The 19,224-nt window shown below is 48.8% G+C and overlaps 1 protein-coding gene across 4 annotated transcripts; it reads right to left on the reverse strand.

Moving 5' to 3' along the window:
* Window positions 1–69: 69 nt before the first annotated feature.
* Window positions 70–19,018, reverse strand: FBXO46 (F-box protein 46). 4 transcript variants are annotated; one of them, XM_066373783.1, is made up of 4 exons: window positions 18,931–19,017; window positions 9,232–9,532; window positions 8,786–8,888; window positions 70–3,026 (listed from the first exon to the last, which is right to left on the reverse strand). In XM_066373783.1, exon 4 carries the CDS (start codon window positions 2,947–2,949, stop codon window positions 1,132–1,134), a length of 1,818 nt encoding a protein of 605 aa, XP_066229880.1. In that variant the 5' UTR covers window positions 2,950–3,026; window positions 8,786–8,888; window positions 9,232–9,532; window positions 18,931–19,017; the 3' UTR covers window positions 70–1,131. The 4 variants fall into 4 exon arrangements, with proteins under 4 accessions (XP_066229880.1, XP_066229879.1, XP_066229878.1 ...); XM_066373782.1 differs by adding an exon at window positions 18,024–18,121 and having other exon boundaries at window positions 8,786–9,532; window positions 18,931–18,995; XM_066373781.1 differs by lacking the exons at window positions 8,786–8,888; window positions 9,232–9,532 and having other exon boundaries at window positions 18,931–19,018.
* Window positions 19,019–19,224: the final 206 nt, after the last annotated feature.

The raw sequence follows: 19,224 nt of genomic DNA on the forward strand, positions 1-19,224 counted from the left end.
CCAGGCACAGATATATGACTCGATTCTCTCCCAAATCCCGTCCCTGAACAACACACAAACCAGTCTGGGTCCAGCCTTATAAATACAAATTTTATAGAAAGGACCAATTCAAAATTGGTCAGATGCCACATGCTAGAAGCTTCCAGAACCACAGGGATGAAAAAACAAGAACAAAAAAGAGAAAACCCAAACAGAACAAACAAAAACACCCCAGACCAGATAGCCTTAAAAAAATAAAAAATAAAAAAAAATCAAGGTCTCAGTTAACCAAAGGTTTCTAAAGAAACATGTGGCTCAGGGTGGAGAGAGACCCCAATGCCTGAACAAGTACCTAGAACAGAAGGAGAAACAACCCAGAAATTCAAACCCAGTCCCTGCCCACCGGCCCCCACGCTGTCAAGAGCAAGGCGAAGGGCTTCACAGTTTTTTGTGGTTTTTTTGAGCGGTGGTGATGGCAATAGCTTAAATAATGGGAGGAGGGAAATCTTTATAGTCTTTGTGTTTTTTTCTTCCCCTTTGGGGGAAGTGGAGAGATTGGTAGTTAAGGAGAAAAGAATGATTTTTATTGTTTTAATGGGAGAAACATCTAGAAATGGCAGGCTGCCATGAAACGTGCCCAATCTGATCTATGATCGGATAGCCTCCCAATTCTTGAAGAGGAGGTGAGCCCTGCCTGGCACAGTAGGTTAGGAGAGACGTACCAGCCTTGGGTTCTCAGCCTCTTGGGAGAGAGAACACAGCTCCAGAGACAGAGAACTGGGGGAGGGGCTGGCAGGGGCCAGGATGGGGGAACCCTTAAGTAGTACCAAAATTAGCTGCCGTCTGCTCCCTGCTGGTGGGTCCCTGGGGTGTGTGGAGTGGCAGGAAGAGTGCTAGGGCTGAATGGAGAAGAAACTTGAGATGCTAATAACAAACACCCTCCTGGAGGGTCCCTGGCCCTGGGTCTGAAGAGTAGGAAACCAATAGGGGTCCATCAGAGTGCTTTCTTAGGTCATGCCCCTGAACCCCAGCTCAGTTCTGGAGGGGGGGTCAATGCTGCATGGATAGGTGGTATGGGCTGGTGGCCCAGTCCTGGCCCTGGCTCCCAGGGGAGGGGGTGGGCATGGTGGGCTTCCCCACCCTCCCCCGGCTTCACCTCCCCTCCTCCCTGCCGGCCCGGCCCCCACCCCCACCAGGCCCATTGCAGGGCAGCACCCAGTTGTTATCGTGCAAACCCAGGCGGCAGCCAGGCGTCTCGCGGTCGGCTCGGCGGCAGCACATCCAGTAGGAACGTCCGTAAGGCAGGTCATGGTGGTAGGGCTTAGGGTGCCAGCGGCAGAGTGACACATCTCCCTTCTCGTATCTCTTGCGGCATTGCTTGCAAGGGTCATCGCGGTAGAGGGGGTCTCGGCTCCAGCGCGAGTCTGTGGCCCGCACACCGAATGCTTCAATGATACCCTTGAAGTGATGGCAGGTGCACTTGAGGGCCGCCAGGGCCCGAGTAGGCAGGAAGCTGAAGATCTTGACCAGCACATGCTCGGGCAGCAGGAGCATATACTGCCGCGGCTCCAGCAGCCTCTGGATCTTGAAGCGGATCTCCAGGAAGTCGTGTGACACGTGCCGATACAGACGGCACAGGGAGGTGTCCGCTGTGCCCTCCGCATCGTCCGGGCCTGGTGCAGTGGCTGGTGAGTCGGCTGGGGGTGGCTCAGGAGGTCCATCAGGCCCACGGGACTGGAGGAAGAAGAGCTGGCCAGGTGGGGGTGGCTCCTCAGGGCTGACTGTTAAGCACACTGTCTCCTCCTTCACATTCTTGGTACCATCTTTGCCAAAGAAGATGCACTCGTCCACCACACCTGTCACCACCACATCCACGTGGAAGCCAGATGCTCCGCAGTCCCGGGCAGGGGGAGGAGGGGGGGCTGGGGGAGTGTCCTCGGGCCTGGCAGGGGCTGGGATCTCCCCATCGCTGGCTTCGTCTGCTCTGGCCAGAAGGAACTCCACATTGCTGGGGAGGGCATCCCGAGAGGGGCTGATGAGCTGGTATAGGTCGCAGGTGATCTTGTCCTTGGCTCGGGCCCCAAGGCCTGGGCTGCCCGGGTAGGCACAGCCTGGCCGGCCCCCACTCCCATTGGGCAAGCTGCCATCTGGTGGACGGGGCTCTCGGCCATTGGAGATACGGAAGGCAATGCGTACCTCCCCCGGGCCTGGCCCAGGCCGCTCCTCCTTGCGGAGGCCCTTGGCCGGAGGGTTGTCCCGCTGGGCCTCAAAGTGGGCCACCGCCTCTGCCACACGGCTGCAGTCCCCACCACCAGCCCGCCTTTCAGACCCCAGCCCCTTGGTAGGCCCACCCTGCTCTGCTGACACAAAGACCACAGGCGCCGGGGTGCCAGGATGTGGGTAGTTCTGCAGGGCCAGGGCAGCCCGCTGTTCCACCAGGGCCACCATCTCAGCCACAGAGAGCAGGTCAACATCCTCACCAGTTGAGCCTGGGGTCCCCTGAGCAGCAGGGGGCCCCTCCTGGCCCCCTGGGTCTGGGGGTGCTTTAGTGGGCTCAAGGCAGCGCCTCCTCCGTTTGGCCTTGGAACTGTCACTGCCCCAATGCCCTTTGACCTTCATGGAGCTGGCCCTGCTGCCGCCACCACACTGGTGAGCCACAAAGAAGGCCACCTTCTCTTTTGTATTCCCAGGCTTGATAACATACCATGTGTCCAGTAGGACTCGACCCTCATCGCCAGCACCTGCTGTTGAGAGGAGCGGGGCAGGCTGGGAGGTGGGGGCCTCCGTGGTCAAGGTGGGTGGTGTGTTCTCTGAGTGGGCAGGCCTGTGGTCAGGATCAGCCCTGCCGCCTGACTCAGGGCAGGTTGATGGCTTGAGGGCTGTGGAAGGCGGGCGCGTCTGGTTCTGTGAGTAGGTGCCAAAGGGCCGGGGGCACCATAACTGGAAGGGCAGGAGGCCACCACGGTCCATTCTGGGGAATGGTGTCAGACAGGCAGGGGATCATGCATCTCAGGACATGGATGGTGGTAGGGGACTCCACAGGCCACCTGGAGACAGGAAAGAGGAGGTTGGGAGATGGGGGAGCCTGTCCTCCCAGTACCACTTTGACCTCAGCCTCTCCTAATGGAACTAACCAAATCAGACCATCAAGAACTCTATTCCTGTCCCACTGCACATGTGAGCAAATGGAGGGCTACCGAGGGGGCCCCCTCTTTTAACATCCAGAGTATGAACAGAGCTGGTAGCTTGCTCCAACCCTACAGATCATACTCCCTGCCCATTGCCCACTGCCTTTGATGAAATCCAGAGGCCTTCTGGTGCTATAACCCTTAAACTTCAGTGAAAATACCAACTGACAGACAGCTCCTCCTTTTTCTATTTGCTCATCATGTAGCCAGTTCCTGAAAATACAAGAATTCTCAGCTCTGCCCACTGCTATGGCTATTCGAGCCCAGAGAAGGAATGAGATGGGTGGGCAAGGAAGAAAATCAGAGGCCAGGGCCAGACAGGCCCTTAAGAAACTGGCTCCTCACCTTGTTCAGCTCATGGGGCTCTTTAAGTATTTTTAAAAGCTGTGTATCCTCTCCTAGAAAAATACATACACTTGTACAACACTGTGCAGATAATTCCCTTAAGCACATCCATAGGGCCCAAGGATAAGAGGGCCTGCTCTAGTCTAGCCTCCTCTCCAAGTTGTATGCAGGCTCAGCATGGGGAAGCATTACACAGTGAAAGATCAGGCTCTCAAACTTGCTTTCAGGACTTTTCAATTCAGCCATTTTATTTTGCAACAATTTTGTGTATCTGACCTAATCTGGAGGCATTTCTGCTTATGAGTCAGACATGACTACTTGACACTGCAGGACAAACAGGTAGTATATCCCTCAGTGGGTTTTTTTGTATTTTTTTAAGTTAGAAGCGGAGAGTCAATCAGACAGACTCCCGCATGCACCCAACCGGGATCCACCCTGCATGCCTACCGGGGGTGATGCTCTGCCCATCTGGGGCGTCACTCCATTGTGGCGTGTCTGAGGCGGAGGCCATGGAGCCGCCCTCAGCGCCCGGGCCAACTTTGCTCCAATGGAGCCTTGGCTGCAGGAGGGGAAGAGATAGAGAGGAAGGAGAGGGGGAAGGGTGGAGAAGCAGATGGGTGCTTCTCCTGTGTGCCACAGATGGGTGCTTCTCCTGAGTGCCCTGACCAGGGATCAAACCTGGGACTTCTACATGCCGGCCCGACGCTCTACCACTGAGCCAGCCTGCCAGGGCCTTATCCCTCAATCTTAATCATTCCCTGGCCCATTTGCCTCCAGACATCACGAAACCAAAATACCCTGGAGACCTCCACAAGTCTATAGACTAGATGTCAGCAAACTGGTCCTTGGTTCAATCTGGCCTACTGCCTGTCTTTGCAAATAAAGTTTTATTGACACATGCTTACTTGTTTATGGCTGCTTTTATGCTACCATGGCAGTTAAGAAGTTGCAACACAGCCTGACCAGGCAGTGACACAGTGGATGGAGCATCAGCCTGGGACTCAGAGGACCCAGGTTCAAAGCCCTAAGGTCGCCAGCTTGAGCTAGAGCTCACTAGCTTGAGCATGGGGTCGTTGGCTTTGCTGAAGCCCCTTGGTCAAGGCACATATGAGAGGGTAATCACTGAACAACAAAGGTGCCGCAACGAAGAAGTGATGCTTCTCAACTCTTCCTTCCTGTCCGTCTCTCTCTCTCACTAAAAGAAAGAAAAAAAAAGTTGCAACACAGGCCTTGCAAAGCCTACAGTATTCATGATCTTGCTTGCCCTTTATGGAAAAAGTTTGCTGACCCCTGAAGTATAGCCTGTCCCAAATAAAGGAAATTCCACAAACACCACTAAAACCCCATCATTTCATGTTCCTGTAGATACCACTCAAAATCTAGACAGTCTCTAAACACTCATAGACATCAATCACAAAGAGAGTTCCAAATCCTAAAAATCCTTACCCTTATAATCCCTAATCCCACCTGCCACTAAAATACCTACAACCCCTACTGAAATTCAAGTTCCTTGCTAAAAAGAAGAAAAAGAATAAATAAAATAAATCGCCATATATCCTCTAAAATCTACAGATGTCTAAGTTTACTGATCACCAACTAAACGCCTAGGAATGGACACTAACACAGCAAAGGCCTTTTTCTATAGCTGTTATCCTTCACCAACCGCCCCCTGAAATCCTACAATCAGTTCCTTTATCTCCAAAACATCAATGCTCCCCCAAATATCCAGACCTTTCCAAATTCTACCTGAAACCTCCAAACCTATAAATATCCGCTCAGCACACAAACCCCAGGCCTACCAAGAACTCCAACATACACAGCAATTTCCCCAAATCACAAATGCCCCAAAAGACCAGTTTCCTGAAACTCTATAGTCATCTCTTTCTAAACCTCTACATGTATTTCCTAATTACACAGAAGCCTCCCAAATCGTAAAAGAATCACTAAAACATAAAAGCTCCCTAATACATAAAACTAAGTCCAAACCATAAATTTCTCAGTAAAAAAAAAACCCCCAAATACTCCCAAAGAAACCCTATACCTGTTGTAACAGCAGACACGTGCAGACGCAGGCTCATTGCGAGCTAATTAGGTACTGTTCTAACAATTCCTGCCAATGCTCCCGCTCCCTATGAAGCAGGCAGACAGTGTATTAGTCTGAGTTCAGAAAAGGCACAGAAACGCTGAACCCTAAGTCTGAAGTCAGACAGAAGTCAGGACAAGCATTCTTGCTCCAGAATGACTATTCCTAGATTCTTTATTTTTGCTTTCAAGTCTCTCTGTGAGCTCTTATACCAACCAGACATCCCAAACCATAAAGATGACCCTTACAACACATTGGAACCTACATTACAAAAGAAACCCAAACCCAAACCCAAACCCCAAGTATTTCCCAAACCCAAGCAGACACTTATCCAAGGCTTAAAATATCCCTTGTATGTGAAGGGAGTTCCCAAATTTTGTAACCGCACCCCCAGAATTCGCCCTTTCAGACGACCCTCAAAGCTACACGCCCCCAACGCACCCTCACCTATGAGCCAAGCCCCGCCTCCCTGCGGGGGTGGGGGGGGGATACGGTGGCAGCATTTACGCATGCGCACATGAAGGAAGAGGGCCCGCCCACTCGTTCCCTCCCTCCAGCAGACTACTTTCCCTCCGCCCCTTTGTTGACAGTCTCGCGCGTGATGCCCCCAGCCAATGAACGGCTGCCGTTACGGCAGTGCCTATATAAGGAAGGTCTTGGCCAAAGGGCCCAACTTCGGAAGAGGGAGGAGTAGGGAAGAGGTGACGAAGGAGGTGTGGAAACAGCGTGTATAAGAGAATGTGGAACAGTTCACAACTTCCTGCTAGAAGGAGGAACAAGGACAGAGGCCAGCGCATTCAAGGAGAGGTTTATTACGGGATGTTCCCTCTAAGCAGGAGCCCTGATTGACAGTTGAGACTTAAATGGCCAAGCAGCTCTGGGATTGAGACACCAGGGCGGAAGGAAGCAAGCAGAAAGATCGGAGAGTTGAGAGTGCCCAGCTTTGGTTAGGAACCCTGGGGGCCGAGATTTCCTGCAAGGGAAAAGGGACAGCGGATCATCGCACCCTGAAAACCAAATAGCTGAACCCCGCTATGGCTACTGTGATACCAAATCTAAGCCTCTGGGCTTGGCATTCAAGGCTCAGGCCATGTAGCCAAAAGAACTTCTCCATTCAGCCTTTTCAACCAGGAACCCCAAATCTGACTTAGACTTAGTACTAAAGAATATGAAACACCTCAAAAATTATTTTGCAATATGGTTACTTATATAATATAATGTAGTTAAAATACTTCAAATTAATCTCTTTTGACTTTTTTTAATGTGGCTACAAGAAGATTTTAAATTACACATACCACTCGCATTATATTTCTATTGAACAGCGCCGGTATAGATCCTCAATGACAGGCTGATTGAAGAGACATCCAAAGGTGTTCCTCTGCAGGCGCCCCTCTGAGCGCCACTTCCCCCACTACCCTGCTCCCCCACCCACCTTTCCAGCTTCTAACTATCTCACATATCACAGCTAGAGAGGGTCTTCTTAAAGCACAAACTTGACTCTGTCCCTACCCAGTTCAAAACATGCCAAGATTCCTCAGTGCCCTTAGGAAAAAGCTCAATCTAGCCTCATCCCTTCCTACTCCTTCACAGACCCAGGGGACCCTGGTGCACACCTAATCTAATATAGAGTGTGGTTAGAATTCTCAGCCTTATCGCTTCTCGGCCTTTTGGCTAAGATCAAGTGTAGAATTCTCAGCCTTGTCTGATACTCAAGGGGGAGCTATGATCATCTACACCAGGGGTAGTCAACCATTTTATACCTACTGCCCACTTTTGTATCTCTATTAGTAGTAAAATTTTCTAACCGCCCACCGGTTCCACAGTAATGGTGATTTACAAAGTAGGGAAGTAGCCTGAGCAGGCGGTGGTGCAGTGGATTGAGCGTCAGACTGGGATGCTGAGGACCCAGGTTCGAGACCCTGAGGTCGCCAGCTTGAGCGTGGGCTCATCTAGTTTGAGCAAAAAGCTCACCAGCTTGGACCCAAGGTCTCTGGCTCAAGCAAGGGGTTACTCAATCTGCTGAAGGCCCATGGTCAAGGTACATATGAGAAAGCAATCAATGAACAACTAAGATGTTGCAATGCGCAATGAAAAACTGATTGATGCTTCTCATCTCTCCGTTCCTGTCTGTTCCTGTCTATCCCTCACTCTGACTCTCTCTGTCTCTGTAAAATAATAAAATAAAATAAAATAAAAAATAAATAAAGTAGGAAAGTAACTTTATAAAATTTATAAAGCAGAGTTACAGCAAGTTAAAGTATATAATAATAATTATTTACCAAGTACTTTATGTCAGATTTTCGCTAAGTTTGGCAGAATAAATCTTTATAAAACAACTTACTATAGTTAAATCTATCTTTTTATTTATACTTTGGTTCCTCCACTACCACCCACCATGAAAGCTGGAATGCCCACTAGTGGGTGGTAGGGACCAGGTTGACTACCACTGATCTACACTGTACAAAGAAACTGAGGCAGGACAGGTTGACTATCAGCCCAAGTTCACACAGAACTATTGTGACTGGTGTAGAGATATGAACCCAGAGAATCTGATTCCAGATTTCTGTGCCGTATTTTTTCACTATATATTCTCTGGGGTCTCAGCTCAGCTCAGCCATTCCCTCTTCCAAGAAGCTAAACCCCCAGACTGGGTCAGGCCCCACTTCTGGGCTCCCATCCTGGCTTTGCTATCTATTATTCCTCAGAGTCACCTAGCTCTTTCCTTCTACCGTCTTTGAATTTGCTGTTCCTGTTAACTAGAATGTTTTCCCCACAAATCTCCACATAGCTAAATTTCTTATTTCTTTTAAAATATCTTTATTGCACTTTTTTTTTGAGAGAGAGACAGAGACTAAGACAGACAGGAAGGGAGAGAGATGAAAAGCATCAACTCATAGTTGTGTCATATTAGTTGTTGATTGCTTCTCACATGTGCCTTGACCCAGGGGCTCCAGCTTAGCTAGTGACCCCTTCTTTGCTCATGCCAGCAACCTTGGGATCATGTTGATGATTTCACGCTCAAGCTGGTGACCTCAGGGTCTTGAACCTGCGACCTCAGCACCCCAGGACAATGGTCTATCCACTGCGCCACCACTAATTAGGCTAAATTCCTTATTTCATTCCAGTCTTCTCTCAAATGTAATTTTAACAGAGAGGCCTTCCTTGAGCCCTCTTCTTGGAAAGTACCCACCTTCCCAGAGGGGGGATCCTTTGGGTTCCCTTGTCCCAGCTCTGCCTACTCTGGTTCATTACTGCCTGAAGATGGATCAGTCTCCTCTACTGGAGTGTACACACTGTGGGGAGGGGAGGGAAGAAGGGCCAGAGTTATTGTGGTCATTACGGTGTCTCCAGCAGCACTGCCCAGCATGGGACCAGAGAGATCAAAGCTCCCTTCCCTGTGCCTCCATGTCCTTAACCTCAGGAGGCCCTGGCAGTGTAAACTGTTTCACACCCAAGTCTGTCTGTGACCTAGGTGGAGAGGTCCCTGGGGCAGAATTTTCTAACTCCTCACATGCTGAGCCCAGAACAAAGCCCTACATTAGGTCAGCTTTCAGAAAATGTTTCACGAAGATCCACTTAACTATAAAACATCACAACATAGAAAGACTGAAAGTAAAAAGATGGAAAAAGACTGACCATAGCCCAGGCTGGTTGGTTAGTTCAGTCACTTAAGCGCATCATCCTGGAACAAGATTGTGGGTTTGATCCTGTATCAGGGCACACACAGGAAGCAACCAAAGAATGCACAACTGAGTGGAACAAATGCTTCCCTTCCCCACTCCCCTCTCCCTCCCTCTCTTTGTCTTTCTAAAACTAAATAAAAATTAAGCCCCGATAGCTTGGTCGGTTGGAGCGTCGTCCCAGAGCACAGACGTTGCAGGTCCCAGAGCACAGACGTTGCTGGTACCATTTATCGCTCAGGGCACAACAGGAGCAGCTGGATGTAAAAAAAAAAAAAAGACTGACCAAACAAATATGAACCAAGAGACAGGTAGAGTGACATTACCCCTTAAGAAAAAAAAGCAAAAGGTATTCTAGGGACAAAAATGGTAACAAAACAATCCATTATACAAAAACATTCTCAACATAAGTGCTCCTAAGGTAGAAACTTTAAGTAAGCAAGCATCATGTCATAATTTGGCCTTAGAATTGAAATAATCTTTTCTTTTCTTTTTTTTTTCTTTCTTGAATTTGGAAATGGGGAGGCAGTCAGACAGACTCCTGCAGGCGCCCGACAAGGATCCACCCGGCATGCCCACCAGGGGGCGATGCTCTGCTGCAATCAGAGCCACTCTAGCGCCTGAGGCAGAGGCCATAGAGCCATCCTCAGCACCTGGGCCATCTTTGCCCCAATGGAGCCTTGGCTGCAGGAGGGGAAGAGAGAGACAGAGAGGAAGGAGAGGGGGAGGGGTGGAGATGCAGATGGGTGCTTCTCCTGTGTGCCCTGGCCGGGAATCGAACCCAGGACTCCCGCACGCCGACGCTCTACCACTGAGCCAACCGGCCAGGGCCTGAAATAATCTTGATTAAAAAGAAAAAAGCTATATAACTTAATTTCTTGATAGTAAAATAAGAGAAAAATAATTTAATAATTTAATTTAGTTGGTAATCTAAATTTAAAATCTCTAAGAACTCAGGATAGGCGTTATAATGGCCCTCCCCTTTTTAGCTTTTTAATTTTTTTATTAGTCTAAAAAGCTTCATTTTTATTTATTTTTTAGTTTTAGTTTTCTGACGCTGTGCTTGTGCCTTCAATACTTTCACAAACATTTTTTTTTTTTTTGTACTTTTCTGAAGCTGGAAACAGGGAGAGAGTCAGACAGACTCCCGCATGCGCCCGACTGGATCCACCCGGCACACCCACCAGGGGGCGATGCTCTGCCCCTCCGGGGTGTCGCTCTGCTGCAACCAGAGCCACCCCAGCGCCTGGGGCAGAGGCCAAGGAGCCATCCCCAGCGCCCAGGCCATCCTTGCTCCAATGGAGCCCTGGCTGCGGGAGGGGAAGAGAGAGACAGAGAGGAAGGAGGCGGGGGGGGGGGTGGAGAAGCAAATGGGCGCTTCTCCTGTGTGCCCTGACCGGGAATCGAACCCGGGTGCCCCGCACGCCAGGCTGACGCTCTACCTCTGAGCCAACCGGCCAGGGCCTTTCACAAACATTTTCTGCTCCTTACTAAGGAAAGCACGCTTGACCCTGTCACAGGCACATTTAGCACACGTGGATCCACCATAGGCCCTGCTGACATGTTTTTTTTTTGTTTTAGACAACCTTGTTAGATTTTAGGTCTCACTGCATGCACGCAGCGAAGCTGGCCTGAGCACATTTGGTGCTTTCCCAACCTTCTTGGTATAAAGGTAAACAATTCGATTACCAGGGGTTCATGATAGCTTAGTTTTGTTAGAGGCTGTATTGTAGGGCAGTCTTGACCAGCATGTCAGATGTTAGACCACCAGGAATGCCTTAAGGACAAGGTTCCCGGAAGAGCATAATGCCTTTTTTTTTTTTTAAATTTTTATTTATTTATTTATTTTTTTAACAGAGACAGAAAGAGTCAGAGAGAGGAATAGACAGGGACAGACAGACAGGAATGGAGAGATGAGAAGCATCAATCATTAGTTTTTTGTTGCGCATTGCAACACCTTAGTTGTTCATTGATTGCTTTCTCATATGTGCCTTGACCGCGGGCCTTAAGCAGACCGAATAACCCCTTGCTGGAGCCAGCGATCTTGGGTCCAAGCTGGTGAGCTTTTGCTCAAACCAGATGAGCCCGCGCTCAAGCTGGTGACCTTGGGGTCTTGAACCTGGGTTCTTCCACGTCCCAGTCCGACGCTCCATCCGCTGCGCCACCGCCTGATCAGGCAAGCACAATGCCCTTTTGACAATAGTTAAGACTGTTTTGATGAATGCATCATGAAAATCAGCCTTAATAAATTCTTTATTGAATGTCTAAAACGTAGTATAACACACAGGTATTCTTGTCACTGCATAGTCCTCAAAAAAAGTTTAATGGCAAAAACAATAATAAGTGCTTCTAATACTATGACCTCAAAATACATACAGCAAAAAACAAGAAGACAAAGAGTTTGGCACAGCCACCATTGTAATGAGAAACCTTAACATACCTCTCCAAAGAGATCGGTTGAAAAGACAAAATTAGTAAGGACCTGAACCACACAACGAACATCCTTGATGGATTGTTTCCAACAATTAGAGGATTGATATTTTACATCTCTAGTCTGACATTCAGAGGTCCTCCTGCATGCCAGCCCTGGGGTGGGTACTCAGGACACAGAGATGACACTGAGCTCACCAGGAAGAGCACATGGGAAAGGAGGCAGACATCCAAATAAACAATCGTGACCATCATGAATATATTAGAGAGAAAATGACCATCACAGCAGCAGTTATCACTTGAGCACTCACTGGGAGCCAGGCTTTGCTTTAAGTACTCCATAAATATTAGCTCATTCATTTTCACATTTCCCTATTTTTAATCTCACATCAAAGATTATGAAATGGAGATACAGGATGGCTAACTAATCTGGTTTGGACACAGCTTTGTTGGCAAAGCTTTGAATCAAATAAGCTTGGCTGTCTCCAGAGCCTAAGTTCACGAAGCACAAGCAGTTTTATTCACTGAGTATATGGAGCGCTTTGCAAGGATCATCTTGTTCAGCCCTCAGAACCTTTGCACTCTCTGATCCCCCTGCCTTGGGACCCAAAAGGCTCATCCCTTTACTCCTGTAGCTTTGACTCTAATCACCTTCATGAGACTTTCCTTGATTTAAAACTACCTGATATGCCTGATCAGGCATTGGCACAGTGGATAGAGCATTGGACTGAGACGCAGAGGACCCCAGTTTGAAATCCCAAAGTCACCAGCTTGAGCGTGGGCTTATCCGGCTTGAGCACAGGCTCACCAGATTGAGCAAGGGGTTGCCAGCTTGAGTGTGGGATCATAGACATGACCCCATGGTCGCTGGTTTGAGCCCAAAGGTAGCTGGCTTAAAGCCCAAGGTCACTGGCTTGAGCCTAAGGTTGCTGGCTTGGGCAAGGGGTAGTAGCTCTGCTATAGCACCCCCATAACCCCTGTCAAGGCACATATGAGAAAGCAATCATTGAACAACTAAGGCGCTGTAACAAAGAACTGATGCTTCTCATTTCTTTCCCTTCCTGTCTGTCTGTCCTTCTGAGTCTCTCAAAACAAACAAACAAACAAAAAAACCTACATGATCCCCATCAATATACACTCTTCTTCCCCTTCCCTGATTTATTTTCTCCTTAGCATGCATTACTATCCAATATACTACAAACTTTGTTTATAAAATTTATTGTCAGTCTCCCCTAAGTAAAACGAAAGCTCGCAGCTAAAAGCTTTTAGAACAGTTCCAAGCACCAGGCTACGCTACAGTGTGGTCCCAGGGCCCCTGGAAGCAGGTTAGAAATGCTCCAGCCTACACCTGCTGAATAGAGTGTGGTCTTCAACAAGATGTCTAGGGCAGTGGTATGCACATTTAAGTTTGAGAAGCAATGCCCTAGCACCTCACAGTTGTGCAATTCATATTTGTTTGAATGAATGAACAAACTCCTAACACTGCCACCCATTCAGCACATTTGCCGGCAACCTCTTATAAAAAAATACAAAGAAAACCTAGCTTGTTCCAGCCAAATTCATCTGTAAAAATCCTGTTCCTAGGATGAAGGTGCCCTAGTGCCCTTCCAACTACATGGGATCTCTCCCTTCTGAGGCTTCTCTGTAGCACCTGGCACTGCTGAATGACAATGATCTATCCTCCACCCCGGGGGTTTCTGGAAGGCTGGGACCTCTCCACAAAGGCGCAGCTGCTTCAGCCTCTACACTTGGCCCCCTGGAATAGTTCAGCTCTTCCTGCTCCATCCTCGCCAGAGAGCTTTCCAAACACAACTCGGGCCATATCACACCCGTGCTTAAAACCCTTCCATGAGAGACTCAAGTTCACAAAAAACCCCACATGTCCATGAACCCTTTCTCAGGAAGCTTCTGGAGGATCTGCTTCTCCAAAATGAAGGAATAAATCGAGGAAAAGGAAGCAACCAGATCAGGGAAATCTGATCTAGCCCAGAAAAGAGGCAAAAGGAACCCCCAGTGAAGGTGAAGGGAGAGCCCCGGAGGACAGCTGCGCAGCAGGGTTGGGGCCGTCTCTAAACGCACAAAGGCAGGAGAAAGGCTGCCAATTAACGAGCTAAGCAGGCAACTTCAGATGTTGGAAACAACATCAACAACAAACCAAAGAAAGAAGGAAGGAAATGATAAAAAACAAATGTCTGATCACCCATGCTGACTCAGGTGACACCCCTTCCCCCACCTCAGGGTGCCTCCATTCTAGGGTCAGGGCTGCCAGGGTCATGTTCGGCACAGAGCTGGGCACAGAGCAGGTGCTCACTAAATATACTTGCTCACAGTCACACAGGAATTGGTGGCAGGGCACTATGGCTCTGTTCCTGCTCTTGTTCCTTCTATCCCCAACCCTCTCGATCCTACCAGCTATCCCAGCACCAATCTGTCCACAATCCCGATCCATTCATACCCATCTTGGCTTTTTGGTCTCAGGGTCTACTGACATCTCTCCCTGCAAGTTTTCCTTTCTGACTAATAGCTAGCTCCCTAAAAGTAGGAATCCTGTAAATCCAAACCATCAAGATCTACAGAGGACGGAGACAGAATCCAGGAAGGGCCTCCCAGCACCACCGTGCTCCCACTTCTGGGGTATGACCTCAGGCGGGATGCTTACCCCTCCATGCCTCAATGTCTATTTTTTTTTTTTTTTTGACAGAGACAGAGAGAGAGTCAGAGGGACAGACAGACAGAAATGGAGAGAGATGAGAAGCATCAATTCTTTGTTCCGGCTTCTTATTTATTCAGTGATTGCTTTCTCATGTGCCTTGATGGCGGGGGGGGGGGGGGGGGGGGGAGGCTACAGAAGAGTAAGTGACCCCTTGCTCAAGCCAGCAACCTTGGGCTCAAGCCAGTGGCCATGGGGTCATGTCTATGATCCCCTACTCAAGCCAGTGACTCCGCGCTCAAGTTGGTGAGCCTGTGCTCAAGCCGGCAAATTTGGGGTTTTGAACCTGGGTCCTCCATGTCGCAGTCCGACACTTTATCCATTGTGCCAATGCTTGGTCAGGCTCAATTTTCCTCACTGTAAAATGCTCATAATAAAAGCACCTACCCATGTGTTGGCTGATGATTCACTGAGATCCACCCAGGAGAGAATTCAGTGCCAGCAAGGAACTGAGAAAAAGCCTCATTATTGAGGTGCTGGGATTATTAAGGAAATGTAAGACTGACTAAGAGTTTGGACATCACTGACTGAGCCAAAGACTTCTTCTGTTTTTATTTCACATTCTGAAATTAAACTGATCCTACTCCCTCACAATAAGCAAAATATGGCCATTCCTTTGTTACGGCTGGGTACTGGCTCTTAACTTATTAACTGAACAGATATTTATTTACAGAGCAGTTACTGTGTGCCAGGCACTGTTCCGAACACTGGGGATATGCAGGGAAAAGGAGAAAGAAATCCTTGTCTTCACAGAGCTGACGTACTAATTGGAGAGAGGGACAATAAATATATAATAAGTTTCAAGGTGGCAAGAGCTATGGGAAACAAACAGCAAGAAAGAGGGATCGGGAGTGTAAGAAGGGGGAAGTTATGATATTAAGCAAGGTGTCAGGATGGCATCACAAAGCAGGTGAGGAGCCTAGTCTTTCTAGAAAGGCTGTGTTTTTAGGAATAATACGGCTTTACCACAGTTGCTAGAAATACACCATTAAAAACGGTAGATATATTGTTTTGTACAAGTAAGCTTCAGAGAAGCACAGGCTGAAAACGCACTTAAAGATTTTAAGAAAAGGCAAAGTAACTTGGAAAGCAGACACATTTTCTAAGATCAACAAATGGAAAGGGGGGAAAAAGTGTCACATTACCCCAGGGTGCCCAGGAACAGGGATACAGGGATGAATGAGAGGTTGGTAACTTTTCCTTAAAGCAATGCAATTTCTGATAAATCACTGAGAGTTGGAGATAAAATGTTAAAAATCCATCAAAACAATGACAAGCAGGCAAAGCTGGCAAAAATGAATCAGTAACAGAGAAACTCAAAGACGAAAAATGAGCACAAGTGCCACCAGAGCTGCAGAATTGCCCCCGCGTTGTGACAATAGCAAACTCCCCAAGGGCAGGCGTTGGGACTCAGTTGGTACTCTACCAACACTATGGATGAACCAAGAAATAAACTCGCATTTTCCCGAAGAGGCAACGGAGCTCCAGAGGGGTTAAGTGACTTGCCCAAACTCACATAGCTGGTGGGTGACGGAGCCAGTATTCAAATCTGGATGTTCTGGTTCTGGAGTGCTTGCTCAATAAATTTTTCTTGAAAGAATAAAAATCATTAAAAGACTTCATACTTATTAAGAGCTTAATAAGCACTAGGCATTTCATATGTTAACCTCATCAACTCCTTACAAGAGTCTCATGGTTGGAATGTAGCCCCATTTTACAGGAGAAAACTGCCCAGAGTGGGAATGCAACATGGCCAAGGACACACAGCTGCAGGGGTGGGGATTTGAACCTCGATCTATCTGACACCAATGGTTTCCTATCAGGGTCAGAGAACTTAAGTGATAAACTCAGGACCAGGCTGTTTCAAGATGAATTACAAAGTTGCCAAACTGTCCATGAGGCCCTAATGACCAAAAGTTTGAGGGGTAAAAATATAAAAATAAAAAAACACACAATTGTTAGAAATATTTCCTCGTCACTGAAATACCTGGAGTTGGGCCAAGGCTGGGCATTGGCAAGTGAATTATTTATATTTGGCTAGGGATAGGGACGGGAATGAGGACAGATTGAGTTTCTGAGCACTCCCTCAGGGAGTCACCTTGGGAGTCCAGGGGTAGAAGATGGAGCACTAGAAGAGTCAGGATATGAGCGGAGCGTGGGAGAGAAAGTAGAGGCAGCATGGTGGATGTCTCACACACTGGTCTCTCTCCATTGCTATCTCTGTTTCCCATTCACGTTTAAAAAAAAAAAGTGAGGCCCTGGCCGGTTGGCTCAGTGGTGGAGCGTCGGCCTGGCGTGCAGAAGTCCTGGGTTCAATTCCCGGCCAGGGCACACAGGAGAAGCGCCCATCTGCTTCTCCACCCCTCCCCCTCTCCTTCCTCTCTGTCTCTCTCTTCCCCTCCAGCAGCCAAGGCTCCATTGGAGCAAAGATGGCCCGGGCGCTGGGGATGGCTCCTTGGCCTCTGCCCCAGGCGCTAGAGTGGCTCTGGTCGCAACAGAGCGACGCCCCGGAGGGGCAGAGCATCGCACCCCTGGTGGGCAGAGCATCGCCCCCTTGTGGGCGTACCAGGTGGATCCCGGTCAGGCGCATGCGGGAGTCTGTCTGACTGTCTCTCCCCATTTCTAGCTTCAGAAAAATACAAAAATACAAAAATACAAAAAAAAAAAAAAAGTGACAACTCGTTTACTGAGCACTTTATATGCTTACTCCATGAAAACTTGTTATAACCTTCCTAGGGTTACTGATCCCATTCTATAGTTAAGATAGGACAAAAGGCCTGACCAGGCGGTGGCACAGTGGATAGAGCGTCGGACTGGGATGCTGAGGACCCAGGTTCGAGACCCCGAGGTCACCAGTTTGAGCGCAGGCTCATCTGGTTTGAACAAAAGCTCACCAGCTTGGACCCAAGGTCTCTGGCTCGAGAAAGGGGTTACTCGGTCTGCTAAAGGCCCACAGTCAAGGCACATATGAGAAAGCAATCAATGAACAACTAAGGTGTCACACCGAAAAAACTGATGATTGATGCTTCTCATCTCTCTCCATTCCTGCCTGTCTGTCCCTATCTATCCCTCTCTCTGACTCTCTCTCTGTCTCTGTAAAAAAAAAAAAAAAAAAAAAGGATAGCACAAAAGACTTGCCCAAGGTCACACAGCAAGTAAATGACAGAACTAAAATTCAAACTGAAGAACGCTTCAGTTCTCAAATCTCTGTCCCACTCATGACTTACTCATTACGCTGTACTTCAGTAAAAGGAGGGGAATAAATTACAGCAGTGAGAGCCAGATTCTGAGCCAGGATGCCTAGGTTGGAATCCTGAGTCTACTATTTAATGGCAATAACCTTGGGAAAGTTGCTTAACTTCTCTGTGCCTCTGCTTCCTTTCTGTAAAATGGGAATAATAACAGCACTTACACCTTAGAACTATTGTCAGAATTAAATTAGTTAATGCACAACAACTGCTTAGTGTTAGCTGTAATAGATTGTGGGGAGCCCCTGTGTGCTTCTGAACTGGGGTATGCCCAGATCAGTGTCAGGTTTTGAGAAACCCACCCCTGGGACTAGACTGAAAAGGAGGAAATCTATTAGCACCTGTGACCCAGTGGCATACCTGGGGTGGAGAACTTCCCACCAACAGCTCTGAGACTGAGGACTTACTGCCAGCCAGGGTAAAGATCTTATGGCACCTCCCCTCTTCTCAGTGGCAAGCTGTTCCCACAAGACAGATAAGGGCACTGAGTTTCAGAGAAGGAAAACTTGCACAGGTCACAATGGAATGACAGAATAAAAGATCTGAATGCTGGACTGCCCACACACATAAACCACTATACTTTTCTAAATCCCACTACAGAAGTGAGGGTGCAAAATATATGAGAGTGTCTTGATGGCTCATCTGACCGTATTATCTTACAGTTCTGTGACTGTCCACTTTATCAGGAGTCTCTGGCTCGACTAGGAAAATTATTGTTACATCCAGGCCCCTAAATCTCACGCTCCCATCCCACCCCCAATGGAGCCTAACCCACACACCACTCTACCGTTGATTTCTCTCTCCCACTGTCTCAACTTGCTCTCCGGTTCCCAATCCGACCTAGAGGCCCCACTCCACGAAATCCACAGCTGGTCTCTCCCTTGAAACCTCCAGATCCCCTCATTCATCTAGCCCTGACTACCCATGCCTTTCCATATCCCCCAGGTTAATCCCCTCAAAACTACCCCCATCAGGGCCTCTACCTGGACGCCTAGCCCCTTCTCCAACTCAGGACTCCGTTCCCGAGCTCTAGGCTCCCTTACAGTCAAACCCAAAGCTCGACTCCCTCTCCATCTCCAAGACCCATCCCCAGCCCCCATTCTTTTACTACTATTCCCTCCAGCTCCCATTCCTCCCAACCCCCTCTCCTAAGCGATCTCCCTTGTGCAGCCCCTTCTTTAGCCCCTACCTCTTCCCTCCCGTCACCTGGTCCTGAACCCCCGCCCCGGCTCTCAAGCGCCCCCCGGCCCCCGTTCGGGATTCTCACCATTTCCCCCGCGCCGAAGCTCCCTCAGCTACGCGGGTTTCCCCCCACTCGCTCCTCTCCAGCCTCCCCTTCCGGGTTCCCGCCCCGAAGCCCGCTGGGAATTGAAGTCCAGGCAACCATGGACTACACCTCCCAGAAGGCAGTACGGTCATGGTTAGAGGTTGGGAAGGAAACAAACTGGGCGGGCTAATGAAAAGAATGATTCTAATTCTCTGGAGGCCAAGAGGGCGCTTGGCAGCGCAGGCGCAGAGAGCGCCCCCGCCCGGCGCGCTGGGAAATGTAGTCCAGCCTCCT

Source organism: Saccopteryx leptura, chromosome 3 (genome assembly GCF_036850995.1).
Source record: "Saccopteryx leptura isolate mSacLep1 chromosome 3, mSacLep1_pri_phased_curated, whole genome shotgun sequence".
NCBI lineage: Eukaryota > Metazoa > Chordata > Mammalia > Chiroptera > Emballonuridae > Saccopteryx > Saccopteryx leptura.